Source organism: Dendrobates tinctorius, unplaced genomic scaffold, assembly GCF_039654945.1.
Source record: "Dendrobates tinctorius isolate UK_male_01 unplaced genomic scaffold, ASM3965494v1 ptg000165l, whole genome shotgun sequence".
In the NCBI taxonomy this organism is placed as follows: Eukaryota; Metazoa; Chordata; class Amphibia; order Anura; family Dendrobatidae; genus Dendrobates; species Dendrobates tinctorius.
The window spans coordinates 29627183-29643188 of NW_027361832.1; the positions used below are offsets into that span (position 1 = coordinate 29627183).

Genomic DNA, 16006 nt, shown 5'->3' on the forward strand with positions numbered 1-16006 from the left:
CTCCTAGGTCTCCTGTCGTAGCGTTTCATTTCATTCAAATGTCGACTGATAGTTCAAGCTGACATTGACGCACCCTGAGCCTGCAGGACAGCTTCAATTTCTTTTAAAATTGATTTGGGTTGCTTATCCATCATCTGGACTACACGGTTTTACAATTTTTAATCAATTCTTCTCTGTCATCCACATCCAGGGAGATTAGCTACAGTGCTATGTTTAGAAAACTTCTTGATTATATTGCACATCATGAACAAAGGAATATCAAGATCTCTGGGGTTGGCTTTGTAACCTTGAGATTGTTGATATTTTTCAACAATTTTAGTTCTCTGTCCTCAGACAGTATTATTCTTTTTCTGGTCTTTCTGATTAGTGTGGCACACATTGACATGCAATGCAAATATTGAGTCAATTTCTCCCCTTTTTATATGGTTTCAGGAGTGATTTTCATATTGCTCACACCTGTTACTTGCCACAGGTGATTTTACACGAGCATCACATTCTTGAAACAAAACTGTTTACACACATTTTTAAAAAAGCGCCAACAATTTTTGGGGTTTAGTTTGAAATTATGTTCAATTTGCCTATTTTTCGCTGTTTTTGTTTGTATTGTTCCAATACACACAAAAGAAATAAACATGTGTATAACAAAATGTGTAATTGCATGAATTTTCTGGGAGAAAAACTTCATTTTCTGGAGCAATTTCAAGGGTGCCATCACTTTCAGCCATAACTGTATTTTTTTATATTGCAGAAACTTATCCCTCCCCTTCTTTTTACATTATTGTTTGCTAGAGGTTATTGTGCTGGAGGATTCTGTGCATTGACCCATGGGGTATTACGGCATTTCTTGCAGTGCAGAGGTAAGCTAAGGTAATTTGGAGAGGTGAGACAAGAGTCAATAGATTAGGCTCCAATGGGTGCAAATGGGTCTGGAAGAAACAAGTGAAAAGGGGGCTAAAGGATAGAGAAATCAAGTTCGGCGGAGGAAGCCTGATAAAAGTTTTTTTCACAGCCAAAGTAATTGGATACTTGACCAGAATCGATGGCGGTCTCAAAACTGAGCTATATGCGAGTATTCGAGAAGACAAGTTACTTCGTACATTCTAGTTCTATGGGTATGAAAAGAGCAACATGGTGTTTCAGCAGGACAACAATCCATGTCAAGATTGGAGAAGAAATGTTTCAATGACAATGAAGTAGAGGTGCTGGATTGTTCCTCTCAGTCCCCAGACCTTGACCCAATCGAACACTTGTGGGTAGAGTTTATGAAAAATCTGTATATATACCGAAGTAAGTTGACCAATGTTCACCAACTTTGGAAACATGTAGAAGAGACCTTGAATCAAATTTTAGTTGAGACATGCTGTAATCTGATCAATGGCATGCCCAGAAGGATTCAGGCAGTGCTGAAATACAAAGGTCAATTTACAAAATACTAACAAAATACAAAAAATATAAATTTTGATTTTTAGGAGCAAAACAGTAACAATGCAGTGACATGACAAGAATCTGCATAGCTAATCATAGGCTAAATAGTTTCAAGTCAAATTTATGTATGAGATAGCCAAGAGGATTGCCTATAAAATGATGGCTATCTCATGTTTAAAGCAGTAGTGAATGTTGAGATATGGAGCATGACAGCCAAAAATTCAAAACATTGTTACCTTTTTGTTTGTCAGCATACTACTGGGAGGTTCACAATCACATTAAATAAGTCCAAAACTAGGAGCAAGAGGCAAACTGCATAACAGGAAATCTGAAAATATTTTCAGGAATGAAGACTGCAGAGTGAAGCTTCATGTAGCATTTGTCATTGGAGTTAACCACTATATGTATTAAAACAAATCAAGAAAAACATGTCTACTTTCTCCCACAAACAGCACCAAACCTGTTTATGGTTTATGTCTTGCATTATTGATCAGCTCTATTGTAATTAAAAGGGTTACATTACAATGCCAGATGAAATCTGTGAACATGTATGACACTGGTTTTGAAAGAAGACATTTTCTAATATTGATCATAGTTTAAAATAACTAAAATTGTTACATGCTGATAGTGCCTGTGTAACAGGGCAAGCAGCTGCCTGCTATGGTTCAGTTCTTGAGCCTGCTCAATACATGGAGATCTGAAATGCATAGTACATATACAACAGATGTTGGGAAGGGAGTAAAGGATATAAAAAAATCCCAATAAATTATCACAATAAATAATGACGCCACCATGACTCAAACTATGTAGATTACAACATATAATAAGTACTTTCAATTGAAATTTGACCACAATCTAAATAAGGAAAATCAGTGAGTAAACTATGAAGTATGTATCAATGTTGAGGTTAGAACCAATGACTACATAAACTCACATAAATCTCATTTCTGTCCATTTATCTCATTGTAGTTTCTTTGTAGAAGAGCAGAAAGCTCTAAAATGTGTTTTGTTGAACATGACTTGTCTTCTGAATTTTTTACAACTAATTGTTCTAAGACCCCATTTAAGATGTCTTTTGCTTCTTGGCTTTGGGGAAGAATCTGCAATGGTCTACCACAGCATGTTTGGTTCACGTGGCTGCAGGATAAAATACTGTTAGGGCTGGTCTCATTGTGGAGAATGTACTTTTGTCCTTCAACTTTCAAATGAGTGAAAAGATTTGACAGGGTTTGACTGTAGGTTTGCAACTGGAGATCCAGCTTCTGGTTTTTAAGCCTTTCCTCTTCCACCCGCTGCCGTAGACCTCCATTCTCTTGTTTTAGTTCAGCCAGCTACATCAGAAAAAGAAAATACGAATGTCATACAAAAGTCAAGTCAATACATATGAACAATTGATTTAACATAATTCATCGATAACAACAAGATTCATCAACTTTTAGAAGTGATGTCCAGAGGCACCACTCAACTTTTCTTTAAGCCTTTATAACAAGGAAAACATATTTATTTTTGCAGTTGTATTGTCTATATGGGATCCTTTGCTTAAGTCTGAAATCACACATGCAGCTTTAGATGTAGTTATTTTAGATCAAACACTGGAGTAGATACAAAAGAGAGCAGTTTCAGTCATTTCTTAATATTTTTCTTTCTTGTTGGATTTACTCCTTGCTTTGTCTTGAATATAACAAAAACTGTAACTGTTTCATCATAACAATGTCAGCAATAAAACACATACATTTAATAGCTTAGAGGTCTATATACCTCTATCTACGCTATGATGACAAAAGAATATCCAATGGAAGACCTCCCGCACTAAACAATATGATTATAATTTCAGGAACAGGACATGAGTTCAAGATGTTGATTTGGCTCCAAACTCCAGAGATCTCAATTCGATCAAGCATCTGAGGTCCAATCCAAGTCCAATCCATGAAGGCCTAACCTCACAAAGTGTAAAACTGTTAAATCTTCTATTTCAGGTACATACATTAAGTAAAACAGGAATCTCCAGGATTAAAATCTAATGCCATTTGACTTTGCGGTCTTAATCTTGGCTTCATTAATTGAGATGATTAAAGAGAATCTTTCATCAAATTTTTCATATTAAACTTGACACATGATGAAATAGTGTCTGAGGAGTGGAATTTAACTTTTTTTTTGCCTCTCCATTGTGGAGATATTAGCAAATATTAACTTTAGTTTTGTTCAAATATTATTACATAGTTTTCATTAGGGCGTGTACTTCTGCCTACTGTATGATGCTGACCAATCATAAGTAGGCAGCCACATAGAAGTGAAGAAGGACCTGTGATGATATAATCAGGGTCACATCACCATAGTCCACATGTCCTGCCAGCCATAGTGTGCAGCCTAAATAAGCACACAAGCTATATTATACAGCACAGAAGTGTGGCGCTACTAACTCATTAGTTAACTAATTAGGAGCCAAATATTTGATTGCTAATAGAAGGAGAAGCAAAATGAAAAAAACCCTGTAAGGCTGTGTGCCCACGATGTGATTTTTAAGCATTTTTGCAGCGATTTTCGGCGTGAAAACGCTGGAAAAACGTTTAAAAATAGTGTACAGAACGCCCCCCATGCATTCCTATGGCATTCCGCACATGCTGTGCTAATGCTGTGCTTTTTTCCGCGGCGGAATCGCATCACGGAAAAAATCCCAGCATGATCATTCTTTTGTGCGGAATCGCAAAGAATTGCCGCGATTCCGCACCCATAGGAATGCATGAGAATCGCTTACTTCCCGCATGTGGCTATGCCCACCATGCGGGAAGTTAAGCATCTCATGTGCGGTTGGTACCCACGGTGTGGAGGAGAGGAGACTGTCCTCCAGGCCCTGGGTACCATACCCCTGTAAAAAAAAGAATAAAAAATAAAAAATCGGGGTATATTTACCTTCCGACATCCCGCGCTGCATTCCCGACCTAAGCGTTCCCAGTAATGCCTTGCGGCAAGGTCCTGTGATGACGTGGTCTCGCGAGATCGCTATAGTAACGCGAGACCAACGTCATCACAGGTCTCACAAGGCATTACTGGGAACGCTGTGGCCCGGGATGGCAGCGCGGGACGTCGGAAGGTAAATATACCCCGATTTTTTATTTTTTTATCATTTTTAACATTTTATCTTTTACTATTGATGCCGCATAGGCGGCCTCAATAGTAAAAAGCTGCTCACACTTGTCAAACACTATGTTTGACGAGTGTGACCAACCTGTCAATCACTTTCCAAGCGATGCTTCAAATCGCTTGGAAAGTGCTTGAGAAAATCGCGGCAAAATCGCGAACAGAATCGCGGTAATCGCGCGTTTTCTGGGAAGGAGTCTGGTTTTCAGTGTGCGTTTTAACACGCAATGTGGGCACATAGCCTAAAACGTTTTATTCCACTCTGCAGCCGCTATTACATTGTGTGTCCAGTTCAACATGAAAAGTTTGGTGGAAGGTCCCCTTTAACACCGCAAAGTTGAAATGCGTTGGATTTAACATCGGAGATTGCTGTTTTTATATTATAGAATGAAAGTGCTGGCTTCCTATACCAATTCCATGGAACAGTGCACTTGCAAGGAGGGAAAGGATTTATTATGAGAGCGGAAAGCTGTCAAAACATGATCTTTAATCTCAACATCTTGGGGTCAGTGATCTTTTGGTGTCCTAACTACTTTGGTAATAGGGTTTCTGCCCAATTTTAGGCAGGAGGTGTTCATGTTATGGCTGATTGACACATATTTAATGTAGAAATGCCTGCACTTTGGTAGAACCAGGCAGTTATTACTATGCAAAAATGGCACAGATAATTAATTGTAATTAAAATTATATAGTGATTATCACTAATAAACAGGGCAGTAATCACTTTATTGACCATATAATGCATTTCTAATTAAGAGACAGGTCTCTGCCTCATGTATTATGGGCATAAATGTCACACCAATTTAAAAATTGAATGTAGTATGCAAAACTGAGAAAATACAAAGAATTCAACATTATTGTAAAATCACCTATAAATGAGTTTCAACCCTTGGTGTTTGATGTGATAATGTTATAGTTTGAGCATGGCGGTAATAATCATAGGGAGAGGTAAAAACTAGTCATTAGATGTAACTCAAATGCTGTATTTAGCAATTTGGGTGTTAATTAAAAGATTGTTCTCTGGCTGTAAAATGATAAAATGCAGGCAATCGAATCTGAGTCCTGGAATAATGGACAATAATGTGTAGTCCATAAAGCTTTCTAGTTATTTGACATGATTAGTGTGCAGGGTTTTTAGACGTTTCTTTCCCTTTTAGGAAACTTTAAAATGGAAATAATTGGAATCAAGTTTAGTGTCACTTATCTTTATCAGAAATTCATACAAAATCTATTCATCTTAGCGAGACAATTTCCAATTCCATTTATCACTTTCTAACAGCCATTCTGGGCAAGATGAAGCATTAAGTGTAAATTTACAAATTAATCGTTTATACGTTATACAGGAGTCCCACAAAGATTGGGGTAATAAATATAAATGAGAACCCCAGACAAAAAGAATGATTTTTGTATAGAATAACAGTATAAACATAAAATAGAAATTATTAAAAACACCAAATTTTCCAGCGTTTACTAGATGTAACCATTTTTTTTTACATTTGTCTAGAAAAAAGTGAATTCTTTTAAAATACAGTTTCTTTTGGCACCGTGGTTACATGCATTTTCTGTATACTCGGGGAAAATTTTGTATAATGTGTTATGCTTTAAGAGGTTGTATAGGATTAGAAATAGATGGTTGCAACATTCTAAAGATAAATGGTGGGTGTCATTATAGCTCAGGCTCATTCACTTTAAAGGATTAGATCTACAATACCAGAGATAACCCATGGAGTGGCGTGACATTTTTTTCTGGCTGAAAGCCGCCATGCGTTTTTAATCCTGAACATTTTTCTAAGCCTAAAGGAGCAGCGTACAACACCTTGATTTAAAGGACATGGAAAAGATACTCACATGAGGTTTGCCTGGTAAGTTCCTTTAATTACTGGATGTTGCATTTGCCTCAACCAACCCTATCAATTACAGTTATAATTATCCTTTCTAAAGATTTGTTAGATGTGTTGCTGATTGTCACATCCGCCATGTCTGTTTTGCCTCATGACCCCTGGAGCGGTGTGCACGCGCATCTCATGTCTGCTATCCTGCATGTTCCCTAGAGCAGTGTGCACACTCACCTCATGACTGTTGGGCTGCAAGATGCCTGCGCTTCTGCTCTGCCTTCTGTGATCATCTCTGTGTTCCAGGAACCCCTGATCATGTGTCCTTACTAGGCTCCAGCGCTGTCTGGTTCTGCAATCATCTCTGCATGTCTGGAACCCCTGATCATGTGACCTTTCCTAGGTTCCAGCACTGTCTGGTTCTGCAATCATCTCTGCATGTCTGGAATCCCTGGTCATGTGACTGCTCTTTGTGATCCTGGAGGAACTGAACTGGAAGTTCTCCCCTGGTCTTGACCCGGAAGTACTGGTGCTATGGTGCTATATCTGACCACCCCTCGCTATGGTGAGGGCCTGATTATTGTGTTGCTTCCCTGCATGACTGCTTGGTCTGCTCGGTCGCTCCCTGTTTTCTGTGCCCCTGCACTCTGCCCTGTCGTGCGTCTCTGCAAACGCTCTGTGCTTGTACTCTGCCTCTTGTCTCGTGCCATGTCTTGTGCTGTCTCTCGTGCCATGTTTGTCCTTGCCTTGCTTTGCCTTGTAGTACTTCCACTGTTCTCTGCCTTAGCCTGTTTTGCTATGTCTCTCCTTAGCTATTCTTTGACTTGTAGTCCTTCCTCTGTCTTGCCTGTTTTGCCATGTCTGGTCTTTGCTATTCTGAGCCTTGTAGTACTTCTCATGCTTCTTGTCTCAGCCTGGTTTTCTGTATTCTGTCCTATTGTGCTCTCTTGCACATTCCTAAGTCTAGTCCCAAGGCTCTGCCTTGGCCCGGCTCTGGGCTTCGGCCTACGCTCCACTGCTAGACTCTGTCCTCTGGTGCTCTCTAGCACACTCCCTGACTAGTCCCAAGGCGCTGCCTTGGCCCGGTTCTGGGCTTCGGCCTACGCTCCGCTGCTAGTTCTATGTCTCGTTTCCTGGATAGTCCCAAGGCTCTGCCTTGGCCCGGCTCTGGGCTTCGGCCTACGCTCCGCTGCTAGCTCTGTTCTCGCTCTGATCTGACTATGGGTTTCTGTCTCTGTTCCTCTCCGTGTTCTGCTCCCTGCTTTGCCTTGCCTCGCTCCTTGTCTTGCCTTCCCTGAACCCCGGTGTGGGTTCCCTCGCCGCCTCCTGTGCCTTGGTCGTGCCTCGTGTTTGTGTACAGCCATGTGCACTGGCCAGTGAGGCGTGGCTCCTAGCATGCACCCTGCCTTGAACCCTGGCATGGCTCCTAGCACGCACCCTGCCTTGAACACTGGTGTGGCTCCTAGCACGCACCCTGCCTTGAAACCTGGCGTGGCTCCTAGCACGCACCCTGCCTTGAACCCTAACCCTGGCGTGCCCTCTGCACGCGCAGGACTCTGCTTTGTTTCTTGTGCTTTGGCGTGTCTCTACACACGCACCCTGTCTTGTTTGTTGTACTTTGAACCCTTCTCTCTTGTACCTTGGCATGTTCTACACATGCGCCCTGTCTCATTTGTTAAGCCTTGAACCCTGGCATGTCCTCTACACACGCACCTTGCCTTGTAACCTGGCGTGTCCCCTACACACGCACTTTACCCTAGACCCTGGTGTGCCCCTAGCACGCATCCTGCCTGGAATCCTGCCTTGGACCTCGGCGTGTTCCCTAACACGCACCATGCCTGGAGATCTGTCATGCCTCCTTGTCTGAATGTTGGCTTGCCTGCCGGATGCCGGGAACCTGCCGAGCGCTGCGAGAGATCGTAGGCCTGATGACTGCGGCCTGATGTCCAGAGCTGATGTCCGCAGCCTGATGCCCTGATCGTGTCAATCGTTGCCAGCTGTCCGGAGTCTGATGCCATTGTGCCTTTACCTGTACCCAGGCGTGCCTCCTGGCCCATACCATGCTATGGACCTTGGCGGCCCACGCATGCACCCTGCCGTGTTGCTTGTTTTCACTTTTGCACTGAATGTTATCCTGAAGTTCTTAATGAAGATACCTTGAACTTACCTCGTCTTGTCTTGCTTCCTGCTCGTCCGTGTCGTCAGACACTTGCAGATAGTGTTCCCCTGAGCCGGCCGTCTGGTCCCAGCAGTTGTAGTGGCTCACCCCCTTGGTCTTGCCCCTGACACTCCATGTATAGGGGGTGGTTTCTCACAAGGTAAGCTCGCCCTTGGTGGGCGGGTGCCACGACCCAGAGGGTCCACTCAAAAAATCGGCTCAGCGGAAGCTGAGTCCATCACACTGATCAGTGAGAGCCTGGGTCCTGATAACCCCTCTGATAATTCACGGTATGGCTCTAAAGTGTACAGCTCCTGCCTGAATGTCCCTATAGAGTGGTGTACGAACCCTTAGAGTATCTACTGAATCCATACACTGCTCTGTTTGCATTGATTCAGGGACTGTGGACTTCAAAGCGGCGCTTTGTCACTGATGCGACTGCTCTTAAAGACAACAGGGGATACACTGATACCGCAGGTCAGCAGGCGTAAGCTGATGAGACTACTGCTCCCATCGGGCTACGTCTGCTGTCACTTATAACTGATAACAGTGACAACAGGTGCTGCTGATAGGAGACATAGTCTCATCAGCAGGTACTTGTGCTCACAGTTAATTAAAAAAAAAGTAAAATACATACATATTCAAATAAAAATAAAAAACCCCATTATACTCACCTAACACCAAATCCCCGATGCCCACGTTTCCTATAAAAATGTAAAATAATAAACCAACATATATTCATCTGTCCATCGTAGTCCACGTAATCCCGAGTGTCCCTTGGCGATTTGACTGCTTTACTCGGCCACCGGGCCGGCGATACACTGACAGGAGGTAATCGCTCCCGGAGTGTATAGCACTGAGCTGCCATGAGAAAATTCTCATGCAGCGGTGCAGTAAGTGAAAGCATCGGAGCTGATCAGTTGATGAACTCCAGTGAACTCTCTCACGGCAGCTCAGTGATACACTGCGGGAGCAACTACCTCCTGTCAGTGTATCGTCGGCGGCCGAGTAGAGCAGTCACATCACCATGGGACGCTCAGGATTACGTGGACTATGACGGACAGATGAGTATATGTTGGTTTATTGCTTTACCTTTCTTTAGGAGATGAGGGCATTGGGGAATTGGTGTTAGGTGAGTAAGTTTTTTTTTTTTTTTAAACTGTGAGCACAGGCACTGGCTGAAGAGACTATGTCTCTCATTAGCACACCTGCTGTCACTGTTATCAGTGGTCAGTGACAGCAGACGTAGCCCGGGAGCAGTAGTCTCATCAGCCTACGTCTGCTGATCTGCAGTAAGCTTTTTACTGCAGGTCACCATTCTGGTCACAGACACAGCTCCGGGGTCATGCTGACATCTGACAGCATGACCCTTCAGCACTCTGACCGACGGTTTTACTGGCGCTAGCATTACTGCCAATAAGAACCACCGCGCTGGTGTTTTTCACGCTGTCACACAGATGACAGCGTGAGAAACACCATAGGAAGCCGGTAAAAACGCACAAAAAAAAAAGCAAATCCGCTAACATTATTATACCTGTGCTTTTGCTGCAGCTTTGACTGACTCAATTGAAGTAAATGGGTAAAAACGCTGCAGAAACACACAAAGAATTGACATGCTGCAGAAAAAAAGCACTGCTAATACTCAAAGGAAATTTACTGATTATGTGCACAACACTTCTGGACTGTCATTGAATTAGCTTGCATAAGGATTCCATAGCGTTTTTGGCCCATTTCCGTGCAGAATAAACACATCAAAAACGTACTGTGTGCACACAGCCTTAAAACAAACCTCATGTTAGAAACCGTTAAGCAAAGCATCATCAAGCATTTATAACTGAGGAGAACTTAACTCTTTCACTAAAGGATGTTACAGTACATCCAGACTGCAGGTGACTTCCCGAAATTGGGAGTACAGCTATGTCTGAAGGATGAAAAACAAAAAACACCACAAACCACAGAGTCAAAAAAGTCCATTAAAAAAGTATCATCATTTATTCAAAAACATTATGAAACAGGTATATAAACAAATACATGTGTACATATAAAGACAAGGTCAGAGAGAAAAGCTCAGGTGGTAAAAAACCAGCTCATCCAAAAAGTTTCATATGGTGGGCATGTGAAATACATCATGAACAAGTGTATAATAATAGAAAAATGCTATTAGTAAAGTGCCAGTGCTTAAGTATTCCATTAAGTCCTAGCAAAATGCATTATATCACTCCATAGATGCTACTAATCTGTTTTAAGGTATTTTAATAGAGAGCATCATAACTGTATCTAAGCAGATTCAACAATGCAAGAAGTCAGGCTAAAATAAGCAGTTAGTCATGGCTCTTACCCATGTTTTACCACCTGGATGGGCCACTCAGCAGCCCCCCCCCCACTACATAAAAAAAGTTGTGAATTCTGCCATCTCTTTCTCTCAGACAGTCAGACTGAGAAATCCATCTGAACCATTCTATCGAACAATATGGGTCGGTGTGCTGTCCGTGTTATATCTAATTAAGAATTGAACAGCACACATCTGATTTATATGCTCATCTACATGAGCCCTAATACACAGTGAATGTTGCATTCGTGTACATGAGCAATGATATAACTTTTTTCAATTCTGACCTGATCTAAGAGGAACTACTACGTGATCAATGGTGGGTCCCCAAAAGATCAGAAATTTATTACCTAGACTATGAATAGATGATAAATGTCATTCATGGAAAAATCCTTAAAGTGAATCTGTGAGCTTATACATGCTGCCCAATCTGTGGACAGCATACATCAGGCACTGGCTGTGTGATAGCCAAGTATGCTTTACTCTGAAGCCCTGCGGCTTTTAAAGCTGTTGGGGACTGAGACCAAGCTGTAGGGTGTTCGGACAAGCGGGTCCCTGGCGGCTTCTCCCCACCCGCTGTACTGTGTTGATATCGGGCTGGGAGGAGCTGATTTTAAAGAATGTTTTTCTCTGAAACACCATAGCATTTCAGAGTCAAAGATATCTGGCTGAGATCATGCCTGATACACAGCGTCGGACTGGAGCACCTTGGGCCCACCAGAGAAAATCATTCTTGGGGCCCATTATGTAGCTGCATAGAAATAAATACAAGAACACACCAATTGCGTGGTAAAACACGCTAATATCAGGGTATAATATAAGGTAGTATACATCTTAATTATGTAGCAGGGGTTGGGGTAGAATCATAGAGAGGTAGCCACCTCATAGAATATAATGTAGCCCCCCTCATAAAATATAATGCAACCCCCTCTGATAGAATATAATGAAGCACCCCACAGAATATAATGCAACCCACTCATAAGGTATAACGCAGTCCCCACCATAGAATATAATATAGCACCCTCATAGGTATAATGTAGCCCCCGTCATATAGTATAATGCAGCCCCACCACAGAATATAATGCAGCCCCCTCATAGAGTATACTGTAGCCCCCTCATAGGGCATAATGCTGCCCCCTCATATAGTATGATGTAGCCCTCCCAAAATTTAATGTAGCCCCCTGAGAGAATGCAGACCCATCACAGAATATAATGCAGCCCCCATAGAGTATACTGTAGCCCCCTCGTATAGTATCATGCAGCCCCCCAGAATATAATGTAGTTCCCTGAGAGTATAATGCAGCCCCACCACAGAATATAATGCAGCCCCCCCACAGAGTATACTGTAGCCCCCTCATATAGTAATATGCAGCCCCCCAGAATATAACGTAGTCCCCTGAGAGAATAATGTAGCCCCAACACAGACTATAATGCAGCCCCCCATAGATTATACTGTAGCCCCATCATATAGTATGATGTAGCCCTCCAAAAAATAATGCAGTCCCCCCACAGAATATAATGTAGCTTACTCAAATTATAATGCAGCCCCTCTCCACCCCCATCATTGTCCTCATCACCACCTCCATCATTGCCTTCTCCCTCACCACCCCTATCATTATCCCCCATCACTGCCCATTCCACCACCTCAATCACTGCCTCCTCCCCCACCACCATCATTGTCCATTTCATCACCTCCATCATTGCCTCCCCCACCACCATCATTGCCCAATTCATCACCTCCATCATTGCCTCTCTGTCATGATCCAGGTTGGATCTGACAGAGTAAATGCACAAAGTATTTTTTTCTCCCTTGGCTGTGTGCCAAAGGTGGTTTTGCCCCCGGTGGCCATTAGGGTCATTGCACTTTGGTTACCTTAGTTTGTGCACGTAATTATGTAACAGGTGTGATAGCTCTCTAAGAGAGTATCAGGTGTGTTAATCACTGTTGGTGATAAAGTATTCATTTGCAAGCAAGCCTGGGTGAAGGTTGGAGCTAAAGGAGAGTCACGGGCAGCTCAGTGAGATCCCTGGAGTGTCAGCTATGGTGTCTGCAAGGAGTGCTGGCATGGCGTGGTGGAGTCACAGCTATGGTGTCAGCAAGGAGTTCGTGCATGGATTGGTGGAGTGGCAGCTATGGTGTAGAGCTGCACTCAAAATGCTGGACGTTGTTGCTGAGAGCTGGAATCAAGCATGCTGGACTTTTTGGCAGAAAAGCTGGACTCATTTGCGGGACTCTGTTTCTGGACAGCTCCACGCAGGTGTGGACTCTGTTTGTTCCAAGGCTGCACTATGATGCTGAGAAGGTCCATTTCTGGACAGTGCACCCAGATGTCGGACACAGTGGAGAAGATGCATGCAGGTGGTGGGCTCTGTTGCTGGGAGCGTAAGCAACAGAGCAAATCTAAGTGGTGTTCCCCTGTTTTGTCACTTTTCCTTGTGTGTGTTTAGTGCAGTGTTGGGATTAGTTTCCGCACTGACCAATTCCCTAGTGAGGGTTTTAAATGCAGGGCGAGTCAGGGTTTTGTGGTTCCTGATCGGCACCCGGTGCGGAACCGGCCTAGGGAACGTTAGGAGTGTAGAGACACTGACTCAGGGGAGTGCAGGAGGTCTCCACTTCCCTGTTTCCCTATCGCAGGGCCACCATTGTTATTGTTACCCAGGTTTTGACTATTCCATTTGTCTTATTGTATTAGTTACCGGCCTGCGGGCCGCGTCACATAGGACAATTACACGTGCCGCGTCCTGTTGTATTAGTTACCGGCCTGCTGGTCGTGTCACTCAGGACAGGGCACGTGATACTCTCCCCACTATTGCCCATCACCTCCATTATTGCCTTCCCCCCACCACCATCATTGCCCGTGAGCTCCATCCACAACATTGCCCATCACCTCCATCATTGCCTCCCACCATCATTGCTCATCACCTCCATCATTGCCCATCACCTCCATCATTGCCTCCCCCACCATCATTGCCCATCACCTCCATCATTGCCTCCCCCCACCACCAACATTGCCCATTTCATCACCTCCATCACTGCCTCTCCCCACTATTATTGCCCATCACCTCAGTTATTGCCTCCTCCCACCACCATCATTGCCCATCAGCTCCATCATTGCCTCCCCCACACCATTCTCCATCATTGCCTCCCACCATCATTGCCCATCACCTCCATCATTACCCATCACCTACATCATTGCCTCCCCCAACCATCATTGTCCATCACCTCCATCATTGCCTCCCCATCATCATTGCCCATTTCATCACCTCCATCATTGCCTCTCCCCACTATTATTGCCTCCCCCACCACCATTGCCCATCAGCTCCATCATTACCGCACCCACACCATTGCCCATCACCTCCCTCATTACCTCCCACCATCATTGCCCATCACCTCCATCATTGCCTCCCCCACCATCATTGACCATCACCTCCATCACTGCCTCCGCACACCATTATTGCCCATCACCATTGCCTCCCCCACCATCATTGCCCATCACCTCCATCATTGCCTCCCACCACCAATATCATTGTCCTTCCTCACCTCCCCTCTCTCTCACACACAAACACAAAGCACCGAACCACACACGCACTCACACACAAAGCACCGCACCATATACACACACACAGACACACACAGCACAGCTCACCTCCCCGCAGCAGCACAACTCGGCAGCCTCTTCCTCGCCGGAAGCTTTCTGTCTGAGACAGCATGCTGGATGATGATGTCATTCAGCTGGGCGGTCTCAGACAGGAAGTTCTGGGCAGGAAGCAGGATGCAGGGATGTGCTGCACTGTGTGTCTGTGTGCCTGCTTGTGTTTATGTGGTGCAGTGCTTTGTGTGTGAGTGTGTGTGTGGTGCGGTGCTTTGTGTGTGTGTGTGGGGTGCGGTGGTGGGGATTTACATGCGGGCAGTGTTAGCTGCAGCCTGTGGCTAACGCTGCCCGCTATTAAAGAGAAATGGTATTCATGCCTCTCCACGCCCATGGGGGTGTGGGGAAGTGTGAATATTCATTTTGCTTTAGCAGCGGGGACAGGATCCTGTCTAGAGCTGCTGCTACGCTGGCATAGGGTGGGCCCCCTTGACTCAGGGGCCCCATAGCCACTGGCTGGGGGCCCCTGGAGCAGTGGGGGCCCTAGGCAGCTGCTGGCCATATTTCCAGCAGGTATTAGTGCCTGGGCAAGCCGGAGAATGCTCCGGTGGGCCAGTCCAATCCTGCTGATACATTCTACCCAAGTCGTGGGCAAGCATCAGATGACAAGTTCAGTTTAAATGTTAAAAATCAAGGGTGCACTGACTTCGAAGGGACCATGTGAGTGTTGGTGCTTGACCAGTAGGGTGAGAATGGGGTGGAGTGATTTATGAATGTGTGCACGCAATCTGAAGGTTTTAAGCCAAAACCATGAACAAATGTGCAGCTTTTAGTATGTATTCAGACTGGACATCCGTTATGAGGCTGCAGACTGGCTATAGCAGTCATGTAACATTAAAATATAATTTACGAGGTGGTTACTGCCAATGGGACAAGTGTCATCTCCTCCTCTTTCATCAGAACGCTTACAAAATAAGTTACCTTAGACACCTTATTGATAATATTTAGACCTATATGGTGACAATATTTACCATGCCCAAATAACTATGGAAATGTTCTGTATTTCCTCTTTTACCAGGTTTCTAAAAAAGCAGAATCTTATTTGGCATTCGAGAATAAATATTAGTGCTGTTCTGATCTCAATCAGGGGACATTCACCGAGCTTGAAATGGAAAGTTTGAACCTTAAAGATAAGTTGAAGTTTAGTCTTCTGGAAGTATGTAATAACAGAATGATGGTATTGCAATTTGTACATTTCTAATGTGGCAAACCAACACATGACGCCACGCAGAGGGAAGGTGAGAATAATAATTTTTTTATGCACTAAAGAGCAATGGCAGAACAGGCAACATATAACAGCATGGGGCCCAAGGATAAGGGACACATACCTGGATAAGGGACACATTAAAAGCATGGGGGATGGGGCCCAGGATAATGACACATGCCAGGATAATGGATATATATAAAAAGATGGGGCCCAGGATACAGTGTGTGGGTATATATATATATATATATATATATATATACACACTGT

The 16006-nt window shown here is 43.9% G+C and overlaps 1 protein-coding gene across 1 annotated transcript in view; it reads right to left on the bottom strand.

Moving 5' to 3' along the window:
* Positions 1 to 1408: 1408 nt before the first annotated feature.
* LOC141053222 (uncharacterized) overlaps positions 1409 to 16006 on the bottom strand; it is a 653087-nt gene continuing 638489 nt past the window's right edge. Inside the window, exon 26 of the mRNA XM_073550619.1 lies at positions 1409 to 2756. Coding sequence (XP_073406720.1) covers positions 2367 to 2756 — 390 coding nt within the window. The 3' untranslated portion in view covers positions 1409 to 2366. The remainder of the gene's footprint in view (positions 2757 to 16006) is intronic.